General features: G+C 36.0%; 1 protein-coding gene across 1 annotated transcript in view; it reads left to right on the forward strand.

Moving 5' to 3' along the window:
- The window catches only part of Cog5 (component of oligomeric golgi complex 5), a 206,515-nt gene that overhangs the window by 82,583 nt on the left and 99,897 nt on the right, over nt 1-24,035 (forward strand). Inside the window, exon 7 of the mRNA XM_013034737.1 lies at nt 3,391-3,521. Coding sequence (XP_012890191.1) covers nt 3,391-3,521 — 131 coding nt within the window. The remainder of the gene's footprint in view (nt 1-3,390; nt 3,522-24,035) is intronic.

Genomic DNA, 24,035 nt, shown 5'->3' on the forward strand with positions numbered 1-24,035 from the left:
TGTGTGTGTGTGTGTGTGTGAGAGAGAGAGAGAGAGAGAGAGAGAGATCCTTATGTGTGTGTGTGTGTGTGTGTGTGTGTGTGTGTGTGTGTGAGATCCTCAGATCTCAGCCTCCTATGTAACTAGGATTATAGGCGTGAGACAGTGGGGCCCAGGTTTGGATACTAAATCTTCCTGAAGCTTTGAAGAACAGGAAAGTTAGGCATGCCTTGACAAATGTGTTAGATTTGAAATAGAAAGATTTAGCCAGAAGAGTCTGAGGTTATTCTGAGCATAGTTCATGTGTGGACTGCTTGGAAATGTACAAATATTCACCTATGGTCATCTGTTCTTCAATATTTTTTTTCCACCGTACCCATATTAGAAAGTCAGGAATTAGCAACTAACACCCTATTATAAAAATAGTAGCTTACTTTTATGTAGCTTTTAAGTATATTTTGAAAACATTTTTATGCATATCATTTGTCCATGAAACTGTGCTTTATTTGAATGTAGTTATTTTAATTGTTACTTTTAGAAAGGTTATGTGACTTTTCTTCAGTCATATAATCACCCTTTTTCTAATTCAACATTTATTTAATTCATCTTCTGAAAGGATGTACCTGTTTTCTATGAAAGCAGGAATAAATTTCTAGTTAAGAGATACTCTGGAGGCTGGGAATATAGCTCAGTGGGAGCATGTCTAGCATGCTCAAGGCCCTGAGTTTGATCCTCAGTTCCAAGGAAGAAAATTACAGGTGTTTTTAAAGATTTTTAAAGGTGTTTGAATGAATGTTCACTGTTTGTTTTATATAAAGATAATTTCAGTAGCTATGAGAGAACTTTAACAGATTTCTACACATTGACTTGTGAGTGTTCTCTTAGATGGAGTTAATTTAATGCCTGTTATTTACCCAGTGGAAACTATGTTTATATATTTTCATGCTAACCCTTTAATCTGTTTCACTTACTATAAATATTCCCTCCTTTTTAACATTATTTTTTTACTGTTTTTCACTAGTAAGTTCGTAAGTCTGCAGTTCATTTCTTTAAAGTTAAGAAATCATTTTTCTTTAATAACTTGAGTACATATTCTAATCACTGTTTTATAAATGAAAAGTACTGAAGCTTATAAAGTCTGTCATGTGACTTTGTGACTATAACAGACTAAGTCTGTCTCTGAGGCACTGTGTAAGCCAGAGATTTAACTGCTTGTTTAGTAGTCTTTCCTCTAGGAAAAGTCTTAAGTCCTATTTGCAAAGAAATGATTGTGGAAGAAGCACAGCTATCAGTAACTACTATATAACTACCCTTTATATCGTTTGTTTCCCTTGTCCTCAAATTTAATGTAGATCTAACTCTGTAAGGTTCAGTCTGTACATATTTGAGTGCTACTGGTTGGTTAGTTAACTTTGAGTTGGATGTTTTAATGTAGTTTGACCTAGGTAGTATATTGTAACCAAACTTAAATAAACTATGATATGTATAAATGCTAGGGCTAAATAAGACTGAATATTAAGAAATAGTTCCAATTAGAGGATATCGTGAAAATACATTTGTTATTCTATTAACTGAAAAATGAAATCATTTTCTGTCTGGATAAATTTGATTTTGTGTGTGTATGTATGTGTGCATGTGTGTGCACGTGCACATGTGCTCAGATACTGGGGCTTGAACTCAGGCCTTATACTCTTTTTAAAAATTATTATTGTAATTTTATTATCTTTAAGTAGTTGTACAAAAGAGTTACAACTGAATGAGAGGGAAAGAGGGAACAGCTTATACTAAGCACAAGGAAAGAAATGTAAATATCACTTGATGTGGAAGAAATAATTGTATTGTCAAAGCTCATGACAATTTGCCTTGTGAAGATTAAAATGTGTTTGTAACTTTAACTAAATATCACTATTTCACAATACTGTGAAATATGTGAAATTTATGTAATCACCTAATCTCAATTTAAAAAAAAGAAAAGTGGGAGAAGGGATGGGTTTGGAGCAATGGGTGACAATGTTATCAGACACTTTGTACTCATATATTGTTTTGTAGAATAGGAACTTCTTTGTACAACTATAGAAAGTCAGTTTATGAGTACAATGCATCTTAATCAGTCTCATTTTCTATCTCACCCAACAATGCCCAATCCCGCCCATTTTTGGTCTGAGACTGGGACTCAAACTTGGTACCTAATGTTTTTACTTATTGGCTAGCACTCTACCAATTGAGCCAGCCACAGCTTCAACCCCTCAATTTTCCTAGTTTCATACACACACACACACACATTGAATATTATGATTGCATTCTCTTTTTCCTTTTTTTTTTTTGTTGGTTGTGGGGCTTGAACTCAGGGCTTGGGCGCTGTCCCTCAGATCTTTAGCTTAAGGCTAGTGTTCTACCACTTGAGCCATAGCACCACTTCTGGCTTTTTCTGCTTATGTGGTGCTGAGGAATCGAATCCAGGGCCTCATGCATGCAAGGCAAGTACTCTACAACTGAGCCACCTTTCCAGCCTCTTATGACTGTATTCTAACTCCCTTCTCTTCAGTGGATTCCTTCCCTTTGAGTTTACCCCCTTACTACAAATTTATTTAAATTTGATGTGTGTGTGTGTGTGTGTGTGTGTGTGTGTGTGTGTGTACGTGCACGTGTGGGCACACGTGCTTGCACGCACATGCAGGTCCTATGGCTTGAACTCAGGATCTGGGTACTCTCCCTTTCCTTTTTTTGTTGTTGTTGAAGACTAGAGCTTTACCACTTTAACAACTGTCTTACTTCTGAATCTCATGGACTTTGTGCCCAGGCTGGTTTCAAACCATGATCCTCAGACCTCAACTTCCTGAATAGATAGGATTACAGGCATGAGCTACTGGTGCCTGGTCTAAATTGAACACTTTTTTTTTTGTTGTTGTTGCTTATTGACACTGCTTTGAAATAACCATAATAATAATTTCCATCATTGCTTTACCAACCATATCTTCTTTGGGCTATCTAGCTTCAAGGTAAAGTTATTAAGAGAAAAATTTTCTGGAAACTATTTCTTTTTTTGGGGAGTGGGGGAGAGGTCTGGTCATGGGGCCTGAACTCTGGGCCTGGGCGCTGTCCCTCAGCTCTTTAGCTCAAGGCTAGCACTCTACCACTTGAGCCACAGTGCCACTTCCGGCTTTTTTCTTTTTGCTTATGTGGTGCTGAGGAATCGAACCCAGGGTCTCATGCATGCAAGGCAAGCACTCTACCACTGAGCCATCTTCCCAGCCCCTGAAAACGATTTCTTAAGAATACAGATTTTAAAAGGAACTGTGTTCAGTAGCAAATCTATACTACTTTTGAAGAAGCTGATATTTAAAGAACACAAGATACTTTGATACCTTGATATTTATTTAGTATTGAATAATAAAATCTTTTTTTTAATAGATTATCTATCTCAAGGAATAGATCTTTCTGGAATAGAAGTAATAGAAAATGATCTACTTTTCATTGCAAGAGCTCGACTCGAAGTGGAAAATCAGGCTAAGCGTCTGCTCGAACAAGGTGTGGAGACTCAGGTAACTAAAAAAAGAAATCAAATTTTTAATTTTAAACACAGGATACAAATGACTATCTTTTTAAAAAATACAGTTATATGTGACTATATTATATCACTGAAGAGCTATATCTGAAATTGCATTGGAGAAGTAGAATGTACTTAAATATTGGAAAATTTATTTGAACTATTTTGATATTTTAATTCTAAAGTAGGCACAAAGATTTCTAATATATAATGTGAAATCTATTTTCATGTGATATGTGTATGTAGACAGTAATAACTGTGGAGTATGTCTGTTTTGTCCTTTCAGTAACCCAATAAGGTTATTACTGTTATTCTATTTTGTTAAAGACAAGAAGGCTAGTAAATGAGATTATTTGGATCCAAACTTTAATGGTCCTAGCTCTGGAAAATCGAATCCTTAGCCAGTGCCATACTAAAAAAAAAAAAAAAAAAAAAAAGAGTTGTGATTTCTCCTAAGGTATTGTTTCTCCATGCTCAATTTTCTGAATTACAAGAAACCCAAAGGTGTTGGTATATTCAAATCAAATTAGGGGTTGGGAATATAGCATTTGTAAGGCAGGCTTTAGTTTTGGTTTGATTTCTATACAAGAAAAAAAATAGAAAAACAAAAATGAAACTCAAAAAGTAAAGTGAAATTGTGTCATTTCTACATTTGTACTATACTGAATATTTTGACTTAAATATAATTATCAATATTAAGGATTTTTTTCATATTTTTAGCTAGGAATTTCATCTTGTATGTTTTTATTGCACAAAAATAATATTGTTAGTATTAAACAGTATTGTTAGTGTTTAAGTACTATTTAAATCAGAAAAGTGCTTATTTTATGATTCCTCCTTAGAATTTTTGAAATAGACTATTATTTGTTATATATATATTACTTCATAAAAAGTGAACAAATGTATGTATATATAAAAATGAAATCAAAACCATAGCCAGAAAAAAGTTATTACGGCTTTCCTAGAAACTCAGTTCTCCTTTTTCCCCAAAGGTAAGCATTACCCTACCTAATAATACTTGAAGTTAGTTTCATCTCTTTAAAATTTGTGCCAATTATGTTTTAAATTTTTTTTAAATTGTCTTTATGAGGATAAAAATTTTATACTCTTTAAAAGTAAGTTTTCTTTTTACATTATAAATGAGAAATACATTTTGAGATCCTTGAAAGGTAGGGGGGAAAACTCTTTAAAGAGACTGTATTTGAATTAAATAGGAAAGAATAGTTTCTTTCCTAGGGAGTGACTGCTTGGTTTGAATTTGTACCCTCCTATCCTATATATATTACACTTTTGGGGGATTTTAGACTGGAAAATAACTGTGACTTGTGATTCTTTTCTTAATGTGGTTGCTTTCACTTCCTAATACCTTTGTTTCTCCTATATATTCATCTAAGACTTAGGCAGTACTATTTTCTCTTTAATTCAAATCTCATAACCCTCCTGTTATCAGTGTCCACAGAAGAACGTATTTTCATATATTGAATTCACAGTTTCATACATATTGCCCCGAGTATGAGTTTATTACCCTAACATTCTTAATTTTTTCTCTTCTTTTTTTGTGGTTCTGGGGTTTGAACTCAAGGCTTTATGCTTATTAGGTAGTTACTCTACTGTTTGATCCAAGCCCGAGAACTTTTGAAATAGGATTTGCCTTTTTGCCAGGACTGGCTGGACCATGATCTTCCTTATTTAGGCTTCCCACATATCTGGGATGACAACCATACCACCACAGTCATCACATTGTTAAGATGAAGTTTTGTGGATTTCTTTTTTTTTTTTTTTTTTTGCCTGACTTTGCCTTGAACTATGTCCCTGCCCAATTTGTGTAGCTGGATAACAGGTATACCCCACCATACTCATCTACTATTTCAGATGCATTTTTGTGAATTTTTTGCCTGAGCTGGTCTCAAACCACTATTTTTGCCTGTCTCTGCTGCCTACGTAGCTAGGATTATAGGGGTAAGCAGCCAGTACCTGGCTTATTCTCCCCTTCTTTTAGATCTGGTTCCCACTATCATTACTATTTATTGTCATGATTAGCATTTGGTCATGTCTCTCCTATCTCATTCTTTGACTGTAGAGTCTAATTTTTTCCCCTGTTTTCTCCCCTATTCTGATTATAACACATAATTATTTTATTCATGTAAAACATGAATCCTTTATTCAGAACATCTGTTATCTTTACTACTAGTTTTCTATTCTGTCAACCATATTTCTGTCCTCTTTTCTGGGTCTACTCTTGTTCTATATTAAACTGATTTAAGATCTGGCTATTTGTTCTAATTAGTGATTCATGAACGTTAGCATGCCTAAAAATTTCTAGAAGGACTTCTTAAAATGTAGATAACTGAGGCTTAAAGTCCAAAGTTTCTGACTCATTTAAGTCTGAAATAAGGGACCACTACCCTCAATGTTACCCTCAAATTCCTTTACCCTTGTGTTTCTACTAAGTCTGCCCAGCAGTATGGCCTCTGTGGGTCATTGAACATCTATCCCTGTTTTTGCTTCCCTGCCAAGGCTATTCAGTGTTGTTTAAAAACAAAACAAAAACCAGACAACTGCAAGATTAATATAATTAAAATTTATGGTTCTTAAATGCAGCTGGGATCTCATTACTTTTTAATATGACCAGATCCCTCTTTCATTTCACAAATGGCTATTTCAAATCTTCTTTTAAGTTCAGTCCTTTTTTTAAATTGACATATATAATATTGTCTCACTCCTGCAAAGAAAATCAAGGCCATGAGACATGAATTTATTCAACTTCCTGACAGCTTCATTCTCAAAGATGCAAATTCATCTAATCATTTATCTTCCTTACAAAAGTCTAATTTCATGCCATCCTTAAGATGCTAGTCCTGAACTTTGTCTTCTGCTTCTCTAAATCTTGTCTTTCTGCTTTTAGCAGCATACAAAGATAATCAAGTTCCTCCCACATTTGAAGACTTTAGCTGATTGTTTACATGGCTGCTATTCTAGTCTCTTTACTTCACATCAAATGACTTAGAAGAATGCTCTTACTGTCTCCATTTCTTGACATTCAGGTAGCCCACCGTTTATTCTGGTTCCTAATATCTACTCATAATCTACATTTAATTATGTCATGATTGACCCCCAAATTTCTCAAAAGATGATCTTTTTTGCTTCTCTCAGAATTTTCACTTCGGTGATCCATTCAGCTTCTTGGCACCCAAATATTCCCTGATTTCTTTTTCTTTTCTTTTTTCCTTTCATAACATTGCTTCCCCCCCCCCCCTTCATTTCCAAACAACTTCTGGCTACTTTAATGTTTGTGCTTTCTATTTTCTGAACTTTTTTACTCTAAGTAATTTTCATTGATATTATATCTTCCCATTTGCTGATAATTTTCAAGTCTCAACTTGAACTTCAATCTGGGCTTCTTTTCTAAATTTGAGATTCATATATATGAGTGCCTCAGGATGCTTGCATTTGGTTAATGTTTGCTTATAAACAACGGAGTCTGGGCTGGGACGTTGGCTCAGTGGTAGAGTGCTTGCCTTGAATGCACGAGGCTCTAGGTTCGATTCCTCAGCACCACACAAGCAGAAAAAAGTCAGAAGTGGCACTGTGGCTCAGGTGGTAGAGCGCTAGCGTTGAGCTGAAGAGCTGGGGGACAGCACCCAGGCCCAGAGTTCAGGCACCATGACCGACCAAAAAAAAAGAAAAAACAAAACCAACCCAGAATCTACTTATCTACTTAGCAAATTTTAGTTAACAGGTGTTCATTATAGGCTATAATATGGAAAGTTCAAGGAAAAGCCATACTGTGTGTGTGTGCGTGTGTTTGGAGAGCTCAAGGAAAAGCCATACTGTGTGTGTGTGTGTGTGTGTGTGTGTGTGTGTGTGTGTGTGTGTGTGTGTGTGTGTGTGTGTGTGTGTCAATACAGAGAAGCATCGTTAACCTAGGCAATTTGGAAGCTACTTTAGTCTTCAGAGTTGGACAAGTTGGTCCAGTATTACTTTTCTGTGTGTGTTTGACTATTTTTCCACACAGTTAATTACTTCCAAGCTATCTGGCCTCTGATAGGATCCAGAACAACAAAATCAATTCCCTCTTTTCTGCGTTTTACTCTCAGAAAGCTTAGACGTAGACATTCAAGCCTGTTAAAACAAATGGAAAAAAAAATCTACATACTTCCATGACCAAACTTAGAAAACAACAGAAGTAGGAGTGGTATAGCCTTTGCCTTCTAAATGTCAAACAGAGCTGGGAGTGTGGCTCCAGTAGTAGAGTAGCTGCCTAAGAAGTGCAAGTCCCTGAGGTCAAACTTTAGTACCAAAATTAAAAAAAAAAAAGTCACACAGATGCTTTTGGGTAACAGAACTTAAGTTTATATGAAACTTATTACATAAGATTCTCAGACACAAGAGCAACCTTCTCAGAATATTAAGAAATGTAATTGTCATATCTGTCTGTCTGTCTGTCTCTTCTGTGCTCATTAGCTTCAGTAAAGCAGCAATATCCACCTAGGAAACATAGGAGGCCAGCACCTGCACTTGCTGCAGAGTGGGATAGCAAGTAGTTTAGACTTTGTAGACCATTCCATTTCATTCATAACTGCAGATTCTGCTGGGGAGTAGAGCAGTGGAGATGTGTAGCTCAGGCAATATGCAAATGAAGTCCATGACATTGTTCCATTATTTACAAAATAATGAGTCAGGGAAGTAATAAGGGCCAACTTCCTGTTTCTTGAGTCCTTATTAGGTAAAAGGAGCAAAGGAGCTCTCTGGAGTGTCTTTAATAAGGGAACAAATCATATTCATAGGATTCTCTCTTTATGACCTGATTACCCCAAATACCCCACTTTCCTAATAGTAATCATCCATGACTTTAGGATTTCCACTTGTAAATTTGGAGAGCAACACCAGTATTCAGGCCAAACCAGCTTGCTAGATCATTTTACTAATGGGAGAAAATGTACCAAGGTGCTAAAACTAACATTAAGATTTAATTCACACAATTTACTGTGCTTCTTGTCTGTAGATTGATACTTGAATTTGTAGAATCGTTTATTTCTGAATTTAGTTATGTGTATCTATCTTCTTCAGATCTTGTTTTCTGGGTTATTTTCAAGAAGTCAGGTTTTTGGATTTGCGGAGTTAGAATTATGAAATCCCTGATCAGTAATGTCAATGGGATAATTCTTCTTGGGAAGCAAATATCAGTGAAAGAATTGATGTTTGGAGGCTAGTTCCTTTGTCTTGGAGAGCAGCAAGACAAGTGTCATCGGTGAGCATATAGTATAGGAATTAGGAATGGAAGCATCTTTTATTGGATGTCTGGTCTTCCCTGAAATATCCCAACTTCCCGGAGCCGGTGGGACTTGAACCCACAATCAGCAAAAGGAGTTACCAAGCACTCAGTCAATCTGGCTAGAAGCTTTTATTAGCCACATGGCATCTGTCTCCAGCTCACAGAGAAGAGCCATTTGCTTTTCATGGGGGATTTTTATAGGAAGGGATTTCACGTAGGTGATGTTTGCCAAAGCAAGCAAGCAAGGTTACAGAAGCAAAGCATAGCCTTGAGACACAAGAGCATAGGCAGACATAATCTTGACTTGGTCAGCATGAACAATACTATCATTGCTAATGACACAATTGATACTTGGTTACAAAAAGTCAAAACATACTCTTGGATTACAGAAGTCAAAAAAACCTTGGGTAGGGATAGTCTATTTTACAGAAATGAGTTTTTATTATAAACTCCTGACTAATACAGCAACTCAGTACAGCTGATGATAAGCCTCAAGCTTGTCAGTGGCCTTCGACAAAGTTTGTGGTAAACTGCAAAGCTGCCAGCCTGGGAAGCTTGAGAGGGAGGAGAGATGTTTGTTTGCTTTTTAGCAAGGATGGAAAGGGCTGGTCAGCCTTAGCTTTAGCCTGGAGTTTTTCTTTACCAAGAGGTTTTCCCCTTTATCAATAATTCTGTTCTGTTTTCTGATTTCACATTTTTTTTTGGTCGGTCGTGGGGCTTGAACTCTGGGCTTGGGGTGCTGTCCCTCAGCTCTTCAGCTCAAGGCAAGCGCTCTACCACTTGAGCTACAGTGCCACTTCCGGTTTTCTGGTGGTTTATTGGAGATAGGAGTCTCACGTTCTCTCTTGCCCGGGCTGGCTTTGAACCGCCATCCTCAGATCTCAGCCTCCTGAGTAGCTAGGATTACAGGCGTGAGCCACCAGCGCCCGGCTTCTGATTTCACATTTTTGTTCTCATGGATATCCTTCTTTTCTAAGGGAAAGAGGCTCAGGGGAGAGTAAATTTCCTGCAGCAGGAGGAACTGAGGCCAGACAGCAGAAGGAACTGAGGCCAGTGAATAGTAACTCAGATACCTTGAATTTTTGGTAGGGATTATCACATTCCCTAGGCTATGTTACTTTTATGTTTGTTATCTCAATCACTGTAACACAGAATTATCCACTGTCTATGTAATTAAACTAAGACATGCACAGATTAGGAAATTAGCTAAAGATTCTTGTGGTGGAATCATCTAGTCCATCCTGTTCGTTATGGAATTATTTCATAATTTGTGTGGCAGTTTATATTGAAAACAGAATTTTAAAAATATTTTATTATTATTAAGGTATTGTATAGAGGGATTACCATTTTCACAATTCAGGCTCTGTGTACATTTCTCTTTTGAACAATGTTTCTCCTTGACTTTCCCCTCGTTTCCTGCTCCTTATAGTGTATACTGAATACCATGATTGCATAAATTTTACTTTGGAAATCTCCATATGAGGAACTAATATTGGTCCCTTAGTATTCCGTAGAAGTTTCCATCTCTGGCCAACTTTTTTTTTCCCCATGCTTGGAAATGACAACTTTATATTTTCTGTTTTCTACAAGCTTTTCCTTCCTCCCAATATCCATGTTGCCCTCAATCGGTTCCCTTTTGTTTGACTGAGAGGTTTTCCCACCACCTGCTCTGCATGTTATTTTTATTTATTTTGTAAAACCAAAGATCCTCCTGGTTTTTGCATCTTAGTATTATTGTGTCCCTTTAACTAGTTTCTCGCCATGGGCATTTAAAGGCTGATTTTTATGTTGCTGCCCCATGAGCTTTCTTCTAGTGTCTCACATTCTCTTTTTTGGAATATTTTCTCCATTTCCTACCTTTCTTCCAGTTTTCCTTCCTTCCTTTCTTCCTCCCTTTGTACCTTCCTGCCTTCCTGCCTGCCTTCCTCCCTCCTTCCCTCTCTCCCTCCTTTCCACTTTGTATTGAGGCTGGAACTTGGAGCCATGGTGTGTTCTTTTTTGCTCAAGACTGGGGCTCTACCACTTGAGCCAGCACCGCTCCACCTCTGGATTTTTTTTGGTTAATTGGAGTTAATTGTCTCATGGACTTTTCAGCTTATACTGTCATCGAAGTGTAATCAACTTTGATCCTTTTAAGGTGTCAGAGTCAGCTTGCCAATTTTAAGGTCCTGCCCTGTGTCCCTACCTGTTTACAAAAATCTGTTAAGTTTCTGTTTCCCTGATGTTGTGTTGTTTTCCTGGTTTGACATACAAATTCCTGCCCCAGTTCTAACAGTCTCCTTACACTCTTTTTCAGAATGTGACTCTTCCCCCAATTCCTGTAGTCCATGTAACACCTTCATAACACCTCTTCTCAGAGCTGACCCTACCTCCAAATTCCCATAGTCTATGTAATGTAACCCATGTGACTGCCCATGGGACCCATGGGACTACTCCCTAAAATTCTGTTTAAATTCAGCTTACACCTGTCCATGGCTATTGCCTCCATTCCTGTTTGGAGCAGCCAGACGAGTCTATCCCCCAGTAAAGCCTTGAGCTTGTATTGGTCACTCTACTTGCCTCTCATTTCTTATAATCCTCAGATCTCACCCTAGCTAGAATTATAGGCATTAGCCTCTGGCACCTAGCTCCATTTCTTATTAGAATATATACTGCAGCTTTTTCCTATTTCATTCTCAAGTTGTAGATTTCAGTTCATCAGATAGTATATCTATATAATTAGTATTAGTGTGTGTTTGGGTGCTGTGTGTGTGTGTGTATTGTGCTGGTCTTGGGGCTTGAACTTAGGACCTGGGTGTTGCCCCTCAGGTTTTTCATTTTTGTTTTCTTTTTTTTTAAACCAGAGTTAGTGCTCTACTGCTTGAGTCACAGCTCTACTTAGTGCATAGAGTCTCATGGACTTTACTGCTTGGGCTGCCTTTGAGCCTTGATCTCAGATCTTACCCCATGAGCCACCAGCTCCTGGCTTTAGTTCTTTAATTTTGAAGTGCTTATTATATTCATGAAATATTATACTCAACTGGTTTATAGGCTCATATCCTAAATAATGAGGAAATTTTGAAAAGTTATGTTATGACTTTTGCAGTAATATATTTCTGACATTAATTTGATTTCTCAATGTTGATGACTCTCTTGTATTGAGTATGTAGTTGGTGGCCATCATTTTCAATATTAGGAAATTATAAAAGTTAAATAGCAGTCTTTAATACTGTCTTTATCAAATGTAAATACTGTAGTAGTTTAAAACATTAGAAATTCTCCATTTTTGTTATCTTTAGCAACTTAAGATGGTTTGGCTGAATGCCGTTAAATCAATGAGATCTTTTTAAATAAAAACAAATTGTTGTTGCATAATTAAATTACTTTAAAGAACCATGCTATTTCTGTCACTTTACTGAATTACACTTTGACTACTTTGGTGATATGTTATCCCCCCCCCCTTTTTGTGATAATGGGGTTTAACTTCAAGGCCTCACGCCTGGTGACAAGTATTCTCACTTAAGCCATACCCCAGCCCTTTTTGGCTTAGTTATTTTTGGAATAGAGTCTTGAAGTTCTTCCTGGACAAGCCTAGACCTGTATTCTGTTTATGGATTCTGAGCACCTGGATGACCAGTGTGCCATCATGTCCATCTGTTGGTTTAGATGGAGTCTTACAGACTCTGCCCAAGCAGGCCTTGAAGTGCAATCCTCCAGATCTCCATCTCCTAAGGAAATAGATTTGCAAGTATGAGTTACCATATCTCATGATATGTTGTTATTTCTGTTTCATTGCTACTATGCTGTGAATATATGTTATATTATTATTATATATTATAACATATATATATATATGTTGATATTAGGAAGTGGACCTTTGGGAAGTACTTAGGTCATGAGGGAGAGCACTCATGAATAGGATTATTCTTCTTATAGAAGACTTTTTCCATGTGTCCCCAACCTTTCCCTCTCATCCTAGTCCTCATTTTACTGAGCATAAGAAATATATCCTTGTATGAATCAGAAAATGTGCTTCATCAGACACTCCCATCTGCTAGGACCTTGGTTTGAACTTCTAGCTTCTAGAACTATAGATAATAAATTTCTTTTGTTGATAAGCCACCCAGTTTATGATACATAGATACAGCAGTTCAGTGTAAAACCATTTCCTCATTATCGGAAACGACTGTTTAATAAAAGAAAGTGCAGTTTATTTAGCATCCCTTTCAAACCAACCTTGTTTTAGTAAGTATAGATAACCTATTTGAACATTACACTGTTTTCCTAATTCATTGCATAACTGTGCTGTATTCATTTGTAGGTTTTAAATAGCTTTGTAGCTTTACAAAATCCCTACTACAGTATTACAGAATTTCTATTTTAGAAGACATGAGTTAAGTGAATGCTTAGATACAGAGGAACTTTATTCCTTCCTACATAAAAATGTAAGTAAGCGTCCAACCTCACCTGTTATTTCTGTATGGAAAAGCCTTATAATGAAGCTTTATTATTTATATATGGAAAAGATCACTGTAGATATCCTTGCCATTTTATAAGAATTTGGAAACACTGATGATTTGGGGCCCATCTTGTGGGGAAGCATAATATGTCACAGTATTAAAAAAAATTGTATAATCAGTCTTTGTCACAGCATGGGTCAGTTTATGCCAGCCACCTACAGCATTACCTACATCATGTCTCTCATTTTTCTCCATTTTACTGACTCTCAGAATCTTTCATTGACATTACTCAGAGAAAGATGGATAGAGAGAGAGGGGGGGCAGGGAGGCAGGGAGACAGAGAAAAGACAAAGTACAGAGCCAAGAGAGGGACAGAGACAAAGAGAACACCTTATAACCTTTTCTTTCTTTTTTCTTTCTGGTTTGCAACAGACTCCATTACTTCAAGCTTTAACTAGCTTTCAAAAATAGGTGATAGAGATTTTGATCTGGATGAGTTCCTGTATCACCATAGATACCAGGCCCCCACAGTGAATTTATGACATTTTAATTAGTAAGATGGATTTAACTTGTGAATTACAAGATTTCCCAGTAAATAAGTACAGAATTTTATAGAGATTTTTATTGGATGAAGAAGACATGCTTGTGTTTAGAGGTCATCAGGCAAGTGGGTCTCTGTTCACCTCTTTCAGAGAGTAATACCTGTCTGTTACTAATGATTTTAAATGTCTATGAACTTGCCTTTTACTAAGGCAGATAAGCCTTATCTGTTATCCACCAAATATACCATGAGAACATTTTTGAGGATAGTTCTCTAAAATAACAATGTAAAATTGAAGTTGAGCAGATAAATGTTCAGAAGATTAAATAAACATAGCATATAGTATTTTTTTTAGCATCTGTGATTGAAAATTCTGAATTTGTGTTAAACGTGACCTATGAAAGTTAAAATTCTTTTTTGTTGGTAGTGGGGCTTCAACTCAGGGCCTAGGTGCTGTCCCTGAGCTTTTTCATTCAAGGCTAGGATTCTACCACTTTAAGCCGCAGCACCACTTCTGGTTTTCTGGGGCTAATTGGAGATAAGAGTCTCAAGGACTTTCCTGATGGTTGGTTTCAAACTGGGATCCTCTCATCTCAGCTAGGTTTACTGGTATGAACCACCAGTGCCTGGCCAAGTTAAATGTTTTCTTTAGCTTCAGAAAGAAGTTCTGGCAAGGTTGAACCCATTAACTATATACTTCAGCAAGCATATTTTTTTAAAGTCTTTTATAGCTTAACAAACACCACTAGTAGACTGTGGCATTTGATTTGTCAAGCTTTAAATCTAGCTTTCTTTCTTTCTTTTTTTTTTGGTCGGTTGTGGGGCTTGAACTCTGGGCTTGGGTGCTGTCCCTGTGCTCTTCAGCTCAAGGTGAGTGCTCTACCGCTTGAGTCACAGCAACACTTCCCGTTTTCTAGTGGTTTATTAGAGATAAGAGGCTCACGGAGTTTCCTGTGCTGGCTTTGAACCTCAGTCCTCAGATCTCAGCCTCCTGAGTAGCTAGGGTTACAGGCGTGAGCCACCGGTGCCCGGCAAATCTAGCTTTCTTATCTTTAGCTACTTTAGGTTTTTTTGTTTTGTTTTTAGCTTGCTTTATAACCTCTAGGACTATAGGATAGGTTTCATCATTTGAGATTACAGAAACTTTTATATGTTTGATTCCAGTATTGTTTCTACCACTTAACTAAGTACAGACTTTTAATGCTTTTTGTGATTGAGACAAAATATCAGTACATCCTTATGAGTTACATTAGGATATATATATATATATATTATATATGTATAAATATACACACACACATATATATATACATAAAATAGATAATTTAATGAGGATAACAAACATTTCATTTTCTTTAGACATGAATTATTTTTATATATTGGGGGTTTCCTACTCTTAGTAATTTTAAAGTAAACCATAGCTTGTTTTAACCAAGACCCCATGTGTTATAGAAAAACCCTCTCTCTGGGGCTGGGAAGGTGGCTCAGTGGTAGAGCGCTTGCCTTGCATGCCTGAGGCCCTGGGTTCGATTCCTCAGCACCGCATAAGCAAAAAGAAAAAAGCCAGAAGTGGTGCTGTGGCTCAAGTGGTAGAGCACTAGCCTTGAGCTGAAGAGCTGAGGGACAGCGCCCAGGCCCAGAGTTCAGGCCCCACGACCGGCAGTATGGCCCATGCAGGTAATCTAAGCTACTTAGAAGGCTATAGGAGGATTGGGATCCGAGGCTTGTCCTGGCAAAGACTGTATTGGAGCCATCGATCAAGAGGTAGAATGTTTGTCTAGCAAGAATGAAGCTCTGAGTTCAATCCTTGGTACTGTCAAAAGATAAAGACACCTCCTGTCTGTGCTATGGTGCTTCCCTTCTCTTTTTCTTTACTTCTTTCTGACCCTTTCTCTCCACTTCCTAGTTTCTAGTGACCACTATTCCATTCCATTCTACAACATTAATTTTTAAGTTCACACAAATGAATGACAACATGTAGTATTTGTCTTTCTGTGCCTGGCTTATTTTATTAAACATAATCACCATTCCATCTATGTTGCTGCAAAATTGTGGAATTTCATTCTGTTAATTGTTATAGTATCTCCAGCATTGTTCTTTTTGTCAGGATCCCTTTGACTATTCAGGGCCTTTTGTACTTCCCAATGAATTTAATTTTTGGATTGGTGTTTCTATTTCAATGAAAAATGATACTGGGATTTTGATGGCTATTATGTTGAATTGTTTTCAGTAGTGTAAGATACAACTGATAAATTAACTTGGGAGGCCTTTCCATCTTCTAGTATCTTCTTCACTTTCTTCAGTATTTAAAGTTTTAACTGTGTTTAGGTATGTTCCTTGGGTATCTAATTTTTTTAAGATGATTGTGAATGGAATTGTTTTCTTGATTTCTTTTTTTCTCAGCATGTTCATTATGTATGCATAGAAAAGGAACCTGTATTTTAATGTTTACTTTGTGTCCTGCTTCTTTGCATAAAGTGTTTATCAAATCCAAGAGTATTTTGGTAGAATCTTTAGGTATGTAAAGAGAGATAATTTGGCTTATTCCTTCTCTATTTGAATCACTTTTCTTCATTTGTATTGTTTTGTCTATCACTACACTAAATAAATAGATACCCTAATCTCTTTCAGAACTTTAGGGGAAATGTTTTCAGTTTTTCTCTTATTTAGGATAGTGTTAGCTATCCATCAGATTCTGGAATATATTGGGGGGGGCTCTTTATCACTTTCTTGTTTATAATCTATTTAAATGGTTCAGTTTTGGTATTTCTTATGTATCATTTCTTCTAGTTTTTTCAGTGTATTTTAACCTTGTTTTTCAAAATATGATTATTCCCCTGTTTCCTTAGTATTGTTCTGATATCCCCTTATCCTGATTTCTTTGTTTTTTTATTTTTGTTTTTTTTGTTTTAGGTCCGGTCCTGGGGCCTGAACTCTGGGCCTAGGCGCTGTCCCTCAGCTCTTCAGCTCAAGGCTAGAGCTCTACCACTTGAGCCATAGTGCCACTTCCGCCTTTTTTCTTTTTGCTTATGTGGTGCTGGGGAATCGAACCCAGGGCCTTAGGCATGCAAGGCAAGCGCTCTACCACTGAGCCACCTTCCCAGCCCCTATCCTGATTTCTTAATGTAAGTGTTCATAGCTATAAGCTCTCCACCTGGTATTCTTTGCTATGTCCCAGAGGCTTAGTAATGTTTCCATTTGCATTTTACTCTAGGAATTTTTTGGTTTCTTCCTTTATTTCTTCAATGACTTACTGAACTGTTTAGTCTCATGTTAGAATATTTTCGGTAGTTTGTCTTGTTACTGATTGCTAGGGTTTTTTTTCCCTACCTTCTTATGATTTTTGTAGTGTTTGTTTCTACCTTAGTTCTTCTTTATTTATCTGTTAAGCTTTATGTTTTCCCTTATTTTCATAGTTGAATTTATCTTTCTCTTTTGTATGTTGTAGTTTTTGAATATCCACTGCAGTGCTTATTTAGTAGTTATGAATTTCATTATAGTTTAATTATTGTGGAAGGTCTAATTTCTTCACTTATGAAGGATAGATTTTTGGTAGAGCATCTAGGTTGACAGTTATTGTCTTCAAATACATCATATTAACATAATCTTCTGTTATTCTGATGTGTTTACCTTATAGGTGATAATGGTGCTTTTTTTCACTCCACATTCAATATTAATTGCTTGTTCTGAAGTCAGTGTTTTAAATATAATATGACATGGGGAGGTTGTATTCTTTTTGTGTGTGTGCTGGTCCTGGGGCTTGAACTCAGGGCCTGGGCTCTATCCCTAAGATATTTGCTCATCCCCAGCTCTATTTCCAAATTTTTGTGGTTAATTTTGGTGGTTAATTAGAGATATGAATCTTATAGAATTTCCTTCTTGGCTGGCTTTGAACTACAATCCTCAGATCTCAGCCTTGAGTAGATACATTTACAGATAGATGTGAGCCACTGATGTTTAGCAGGAAAGTCTGTTCTTTTCCATTTGAAGGCTTCCTTTAACCAGATGGCCATATGTTTTCCAGGATTTGGATTTTTTATATTACTTTATTAATGGTTCCTATACAGTTTGCTTGTATTTTTTCTTCTATGTACATGATTTGTACATGTGTTTAATATTTTAATGGTGTTCCAGAGTTCTTACCTGTTTTGTTCAGACTTCTTCATTCATTTTTCTCTATTATGATTACCTATCTTCAAGCCCTGACGTTGTCTTCCATTTGATCTACTGAAGAGGCTTTAAATGGTTTTTTTATTTGTCGTACAGAACTTTATGTGATTTTTTAGAACTTCAATTTGATTGAATTTCCTTTTCTTTTCCTTCTCTTACTGGCCTTATAAAAACAAATTTGCTATCTTTCCCTTTTAGATTTTTAAAAGAGTTAAAAAGAATTTTGAAATTATTCTTTAAATGTTTTATAGACCATAGCAGTAAATCTTTTAGGTACTGGACTCTTTTAAAATGAGTGACTTTTAATTACTATTTGTCCCAATCATTATTGGTGTGTTTAGAGTTTCTATTTCTTCTTGACTGTTTTGATTTGTTCTATGTACTTGATTTAGTTGTGATAGGTTCAGTTTATCCATTTCTTGTAGATTTTTAACATACAGTTGTTCAAATGAATTCTTATGAGCCTTTGTATTTTGGTGGAATCAGTTGTAATGTCTCCTATTTCATCTATGGTTTAATTTATTTGGACATTCTTTATTCTTTTTTTTTTTTTTGCTGGTTGTGGGGCCTAAACTCTGGGGCTTGAGCTCTTTAGCTCAAGGCAAGCACTGTACCATTGAGCCACAGCGCCACTTCTGGCTTTTTCTGCTTATGTGGTGCTGAGGAATCAAACCCAGGGCCTCAGGCATGTAAGGCAAGCAGGCATGTAAGGCAAGCACTCTACCACTGAGCCACCTTTCCAGCCCATTTTCTTTATCATTTCAAAAAAGTACTTATTTCATTGTTCTTGTTGTGTTCTCTTAGATTTAATCGATCAGTTTATATTATGCATATCAAATATTGTATGATTTCATTGCAAGCTTCAATGTTATTATTCTCTCAAGTAACTACTCACATTGTTTAGATTAATAGAGGACACACATGGGGGTAACTATCTCAGTTAAATTTTATGCCATATAGAAATAACAATTTTAAAAGTTATTTCATAGCTTTTAAAAGACATTGTTACAAATGTTTACTATCAATGGGTATGTTTTTAATTTTTATTGGCAAAGCACTTTTAAAATCATTTAAAAAGCTATTTTAAAATTAATTATTTCCCTAAAGCTTTAAAACTAAGGATTTCCTGTAAGCCTAATCTTATTTCTTTAGCATGTCCTTATCTTTTATGTTTAACTATGACTGGAAGTCATTTTTAATTCTTATTTATCAATCGAAAATTAGAGGTGGGCAAAGTAAAGCCTGTGGCTTGCTTTTTCTTCTTTTTTGGTAGTGGTTAGCTATCATATTATTTAATCTTTCAATTTCAATTTATTTTTACCTGACATAAAAAATGTCTATATTAATAGAGTGTCAGTTGATGTTTTGAAACATATATGCATTGGGCAAGAGTTGACTCGGGTTGAACATGACTATCTGCTCAAACATTTCTCATGTCTTTTGGTCAGAACATTCAGGTTGTCTTATGTCCATTTTTGAGACGTGCAGTATCTTCTCTTTAATTTTCTTTCTATTTAGTACCTTACTTGTGCAGTACCATACCAGACTTTCTTGCTCCTATTTAATTGTCTTTTATTTAGCTTTCCATTAATCAACCTTTTCCATCTCTTTGTAGTCCTTACTCTTTCCAGCCTTTGGTAAACAATTCTCTCATTTTCAAATGTCTGGAGAATGAAATGAAAGATATGAACAAGAGACTATATATCATAAGCAAAATCTAAAATATTTAATATCTTGTACTTTATAAACTATGCTGATCCCTGTTGTAAATAATTATATTTTCTTGGTGAGTTTAATTCCTTTCCTCAATAAATATTCTCTTTTCTCTCTTCCTCTTTTTTTTCTTTTCTTTTTTGAAGTTTTTCACTTATCAGGTAACATGTCTCTATTTGTCTTATATTAATTATATTTAGTTCTTCATTACCTTATATAGCTGTGTTGTTTTCTTTTTTTTTTTTTTTTTTTGGGTCTGGTCGTGGGGCCTGAACTCTGGGCCTGGGCACTGTCCCTCAGCTCTTCAGCTGAAAGCTAGTGCTCTACCATTTGAGCCACAGTGCCACTTCCGGCTTTTTTCTTTTTGCTTATGTGGTGCTGAGGAATCGAACCCAGGGCCTCAGGCATGCAAGGCAAGCACTTTAACCACTGAGCCACCTTCCCAGCCCCTGTGTTGTTTTCTTATTAACAGACCACAGAAGCATTGCTTGTTCTGTTATTTTCATTATAATCTTTCAGTGCAGAATCACATCTAATGAACTGCCTTTTAGCCTTAGGGGGTCTTCTGGCATGATTGCTTTCTATAATTCTCCAACTCATTGAGTAATATTTCATTTTCATTCTGTTCTGTGAATCATTTTTCTTTAACTGCCTTAATGTTTATCATATTTTTTTACAGAATGCCTTTTGTTTAGAATCACCCACAGGTGAAAATTCAGCAGTTATTTTTCAATCGATATCTAATTGTTTCTGTTCCTCAAAAATGTTTCCAAATTTATATTTGAATAATTCTATACAATTTTCAGTTTACACACTTGGACTTCTATTACAGTAGTAAAACTAAATTTTTTTTTCAGTGATTCAGGAAATTATTGAATACCCATACAACCACTTTGGGTTATTACAGACTAATTTGTGTTTTCCATGGATTTATATAAGTGAAGTCATACAGTGTTCTTGTTTTTATCTGGGCTTTATTAAGTTACATACTAAGATTCATATCGGTTATTGCTAGTTCCCCTACTCTCCTCATTTCATTCTTCCTTTCCTCATTCCTTGAACTGAGATCTTCTTATCTCTACTTCCTGAGTATGTGGTATAATTGGAATGTGCCACAATGCTTGGCTATTCCTTTTTTGTTTAATAAGTCATTTTATTGAAATAATAATCTACTCACCACTTGATATAGGCCTTTAGTTTATCTCCAGTTTAGGATTGTGTTAAATAAACCTTCGTGAATACTCAAAAAATGCTTAGGTGTTTTGCAAATAATGTTATGGGTATGCTCTCTTTTATTCTCTCTCTCTCTCTCTCTCTCTCTCTCACACACACACACACACACACACACACAGGTTCTCCCTTCCCTTCCTTCCTCTCTCCTTCCCTCCCTATTTTCTTTTCCCTTTTCTTCCTTCCCTTTTTTTTTCCTTGTCTGTCATAGGGCTTGAACTCAGGGCCTGGGCACTGTCACATGAGCTCTTCAGCTCAAGGCTAGCACTCTACCACTCTACCACTTGAGCCACAATGCCACTTCCAGTTTTCTAAGTGGAGATCAGAGTTTCATGGACTTTCCTGCCAGGACTGGCTTTGAACCTCAGTCCTCATATCTCAGCCTCCTGAGTAGCTAGATTACAGGCGTGAGCTACCAGTACCCGGCTTCATTCCCCCTCCCCCCCATTTTTAAGGAAATTGAACTGCAGCCACACAAATGTTAGTAAGTACATACTAGCTATCATTGAACTATACTCCCAACCCTATTTTGAAAGCTTTTAAAAAGACTATCAGTTTTCTGAGGTGGTTATTTTATTTTTTACATTCTCATGTCAGAACTAGGATTATTTTGTTATTCTAAACTCAGTATCCTTTGAAAATAATGGTTAAATAATTAAGAATGTCATCATTATACCTGTTTACAGGGTAATTTATTGTAATGGGTAATACCAGTAGTAGATGAATTTGTTCTGTTGTTTTTTCCTTATTTCAGTCATCGTAGTGGTGGATGAGACAGAATGGTAACACTAAGCTAGATCAGTAGTGGCTTACACAGAAGTGTGTCTGAATATAGGTAGTACTAGCACCCTTTCAGCTATTCAGCAGTTTTCTCCCCTCCTCTGCTTTCACTCAGCATCTGTGCTGTCCTTTTGTTTATCTCATTAGAGTCACAAAATAGCTGTCACATTTCTAGGCAGTGCAGAGTAGAGAGGTTGATCAGTGCCACTGCCAGCTAAAATGGCAGTGTAACGAAGTGCTTCCCCCAAATTGCTTTAACAAAACTATTTTTATATCTCATTGGTTACATCTGAGTTACATGGTCATTCCAGCTGTCAGGAAGACCTGGAGAGCATATATTTGGCAAAGAGGAATAGATTTGCTAACAGTGATTTAGCTTACTCTTGGGTATTACTCTGGTAGTACATGGTGCCAATCATAGAGGTTTTTACTGTAAGACATGAAGAAGGGACAGGGAAGAGGAAGGGGAGGAAAGGGATGAATCAGCTTGTGGGCAAAGCTAATAATGTTTACAGGGAGTATCTTTGGTAAAGTACAGAATGAGTTAGAATTGTTATTTTATGTTGAAGATTCTTTAGAAGAACAACAAATATCTCAATATGAGACTCTTTAGGTTTCTTACATAAAATTTCTTTTTTTTTTCATTTTATTTTATTTTTGTGAACATACTGTTCAGAGGGGTTACAATTACATGGGCAGGATAATGTGTACATTTCTTATCAAGCATTGCAGCCTCCTCCTTTGTTTACCCTTCACATCCCTTCCCAGCCTCCCCCCCCTCTCCCCCCACCTACACCAATGTAAAGCTCATTTTCGACATGACAACTTGTACTTCTCATTGTTGAAACAGGTCCACCTGTATCCTTAAACGACTTGTTTTTCCCCATCTCCACAAGTTATACTGACATCAAATATAGTGAAAGCAGGGGTTATACTGTGGGGGAGGGACATACAAAGCAACAAAGAAATAATCTTATAAATGCGTTAGAAACAAATGCATGAAAGAAATAAAATTTCTATTACTTGCATATGACTTTCTCCCTTATGGGAGTGGGGAATGTCTTTTTTAGTATTGTTGATCTGCAGTTGGTTGCTTCCATGGATTTGGAACCCATGGATAGAGAGTGCTCACTGAATTATTTTGTTTAAACCCTATTTATTATTTAACTTTTATTATTATGTTAAAATATCAAGGTATGGGGGATTTCCACATTCTCACTCATGGCTCCCCCCTAAAAGGCATTTTATCATTAAACATATATTTAGTATCTTTAAAATATTTTATGGTAATATGATGAAATATTATTCCAAATATTTATATCATTTAAAATTTTTTACTTAAACCATGTATGGATGCATAAACCTATAATACTAACATTCAAAAAAGTAAGGCTAAGGCAAGAATTGATACCAACTTGGGCTATATAGACACTATCTCAAAAATAGAACATAATGTCAGCTTTTACTTAGTGCCAAACTGTAGATTTATTTATTTGGATTATTTGTAAAAAAGTAAAATTGGACTTTTTTCCCTTCCATTTTAATCATCTCTTTCCTTTCTTCCTCATTTTTTTTAAAAGCTTTCTTTGTTGTTTCTCTTGTATAGAACTTTCCTCTTTCATTCCATGCTCATCTTTGTTTTTCCCTGTCCATTTTCTTTTTTCTCACATTTTTCTACTTACTTTTCTATATATTCACTTCCTTAATTCTGCCTCCCTTCAAACTAAGTAATGGAATCAAGTTGATTTCTTGTTGATAAGATCATATTATGCTATTAGATGTCCTTCTTAATGTCTTAATTTCATTTGGGTTTTGCACTGTTGACTGTTGATTGTTAACATGTTCTAAAATAATCCTATTAGGTTAGTTGAGAAATACATATCAAGCATTAATGGGTTGCATTTTGCTTAATCTGAAAAGCTACTCATACATTGAATTACAACCAAGGTAGCTAATGTAATACTTGCTTTGAAATTACTTTATTTAATGAGCTTCTCCCTTCCTTTAGTACTTGCAATCTCACATAGAACTTTGTTAATTGTTCAGTCTTCTAGGCATACAGCAATTCCAGAAAAAAGTATCAGGTATGTGCACCCTGCTAGAGCATCTGGCTTGTTAGGTATAGAGCGATGTGAATTTATAAAAGGTATTTTTCATAATTTAAGTATGAGAAATGTGTGATTACTTGTGTATTATTAAGGTACTGTGATTTTTAGGAGCTTCCCTTTTTTTTTCTGAATATCAGACTACTTTTATTGATTTTTCCCTGCTTCCATTCCCAGACTAGCTGGATTATCTGAAGACTCCTAGATACATATCCTTTTATTTTAAAAGAGAAGCCTTATAATTTTTTGACAATAA

This window comes from Dipodomys ordii, unplaced genomic scaffold (genome assembly GCF_000151885.1).
Source record: "Dipodomys ordii isolate 6190 unplaced genomic scaffold, Dord_2.0 Scaffold195, whole genome shotgun sequence".
Lineage (NCBI taxonomy): Eukaryota > Metazoa > Chordata > Mammalia > Rodentia > Heteromyidae > Dipodomys > Dipodomys ordii.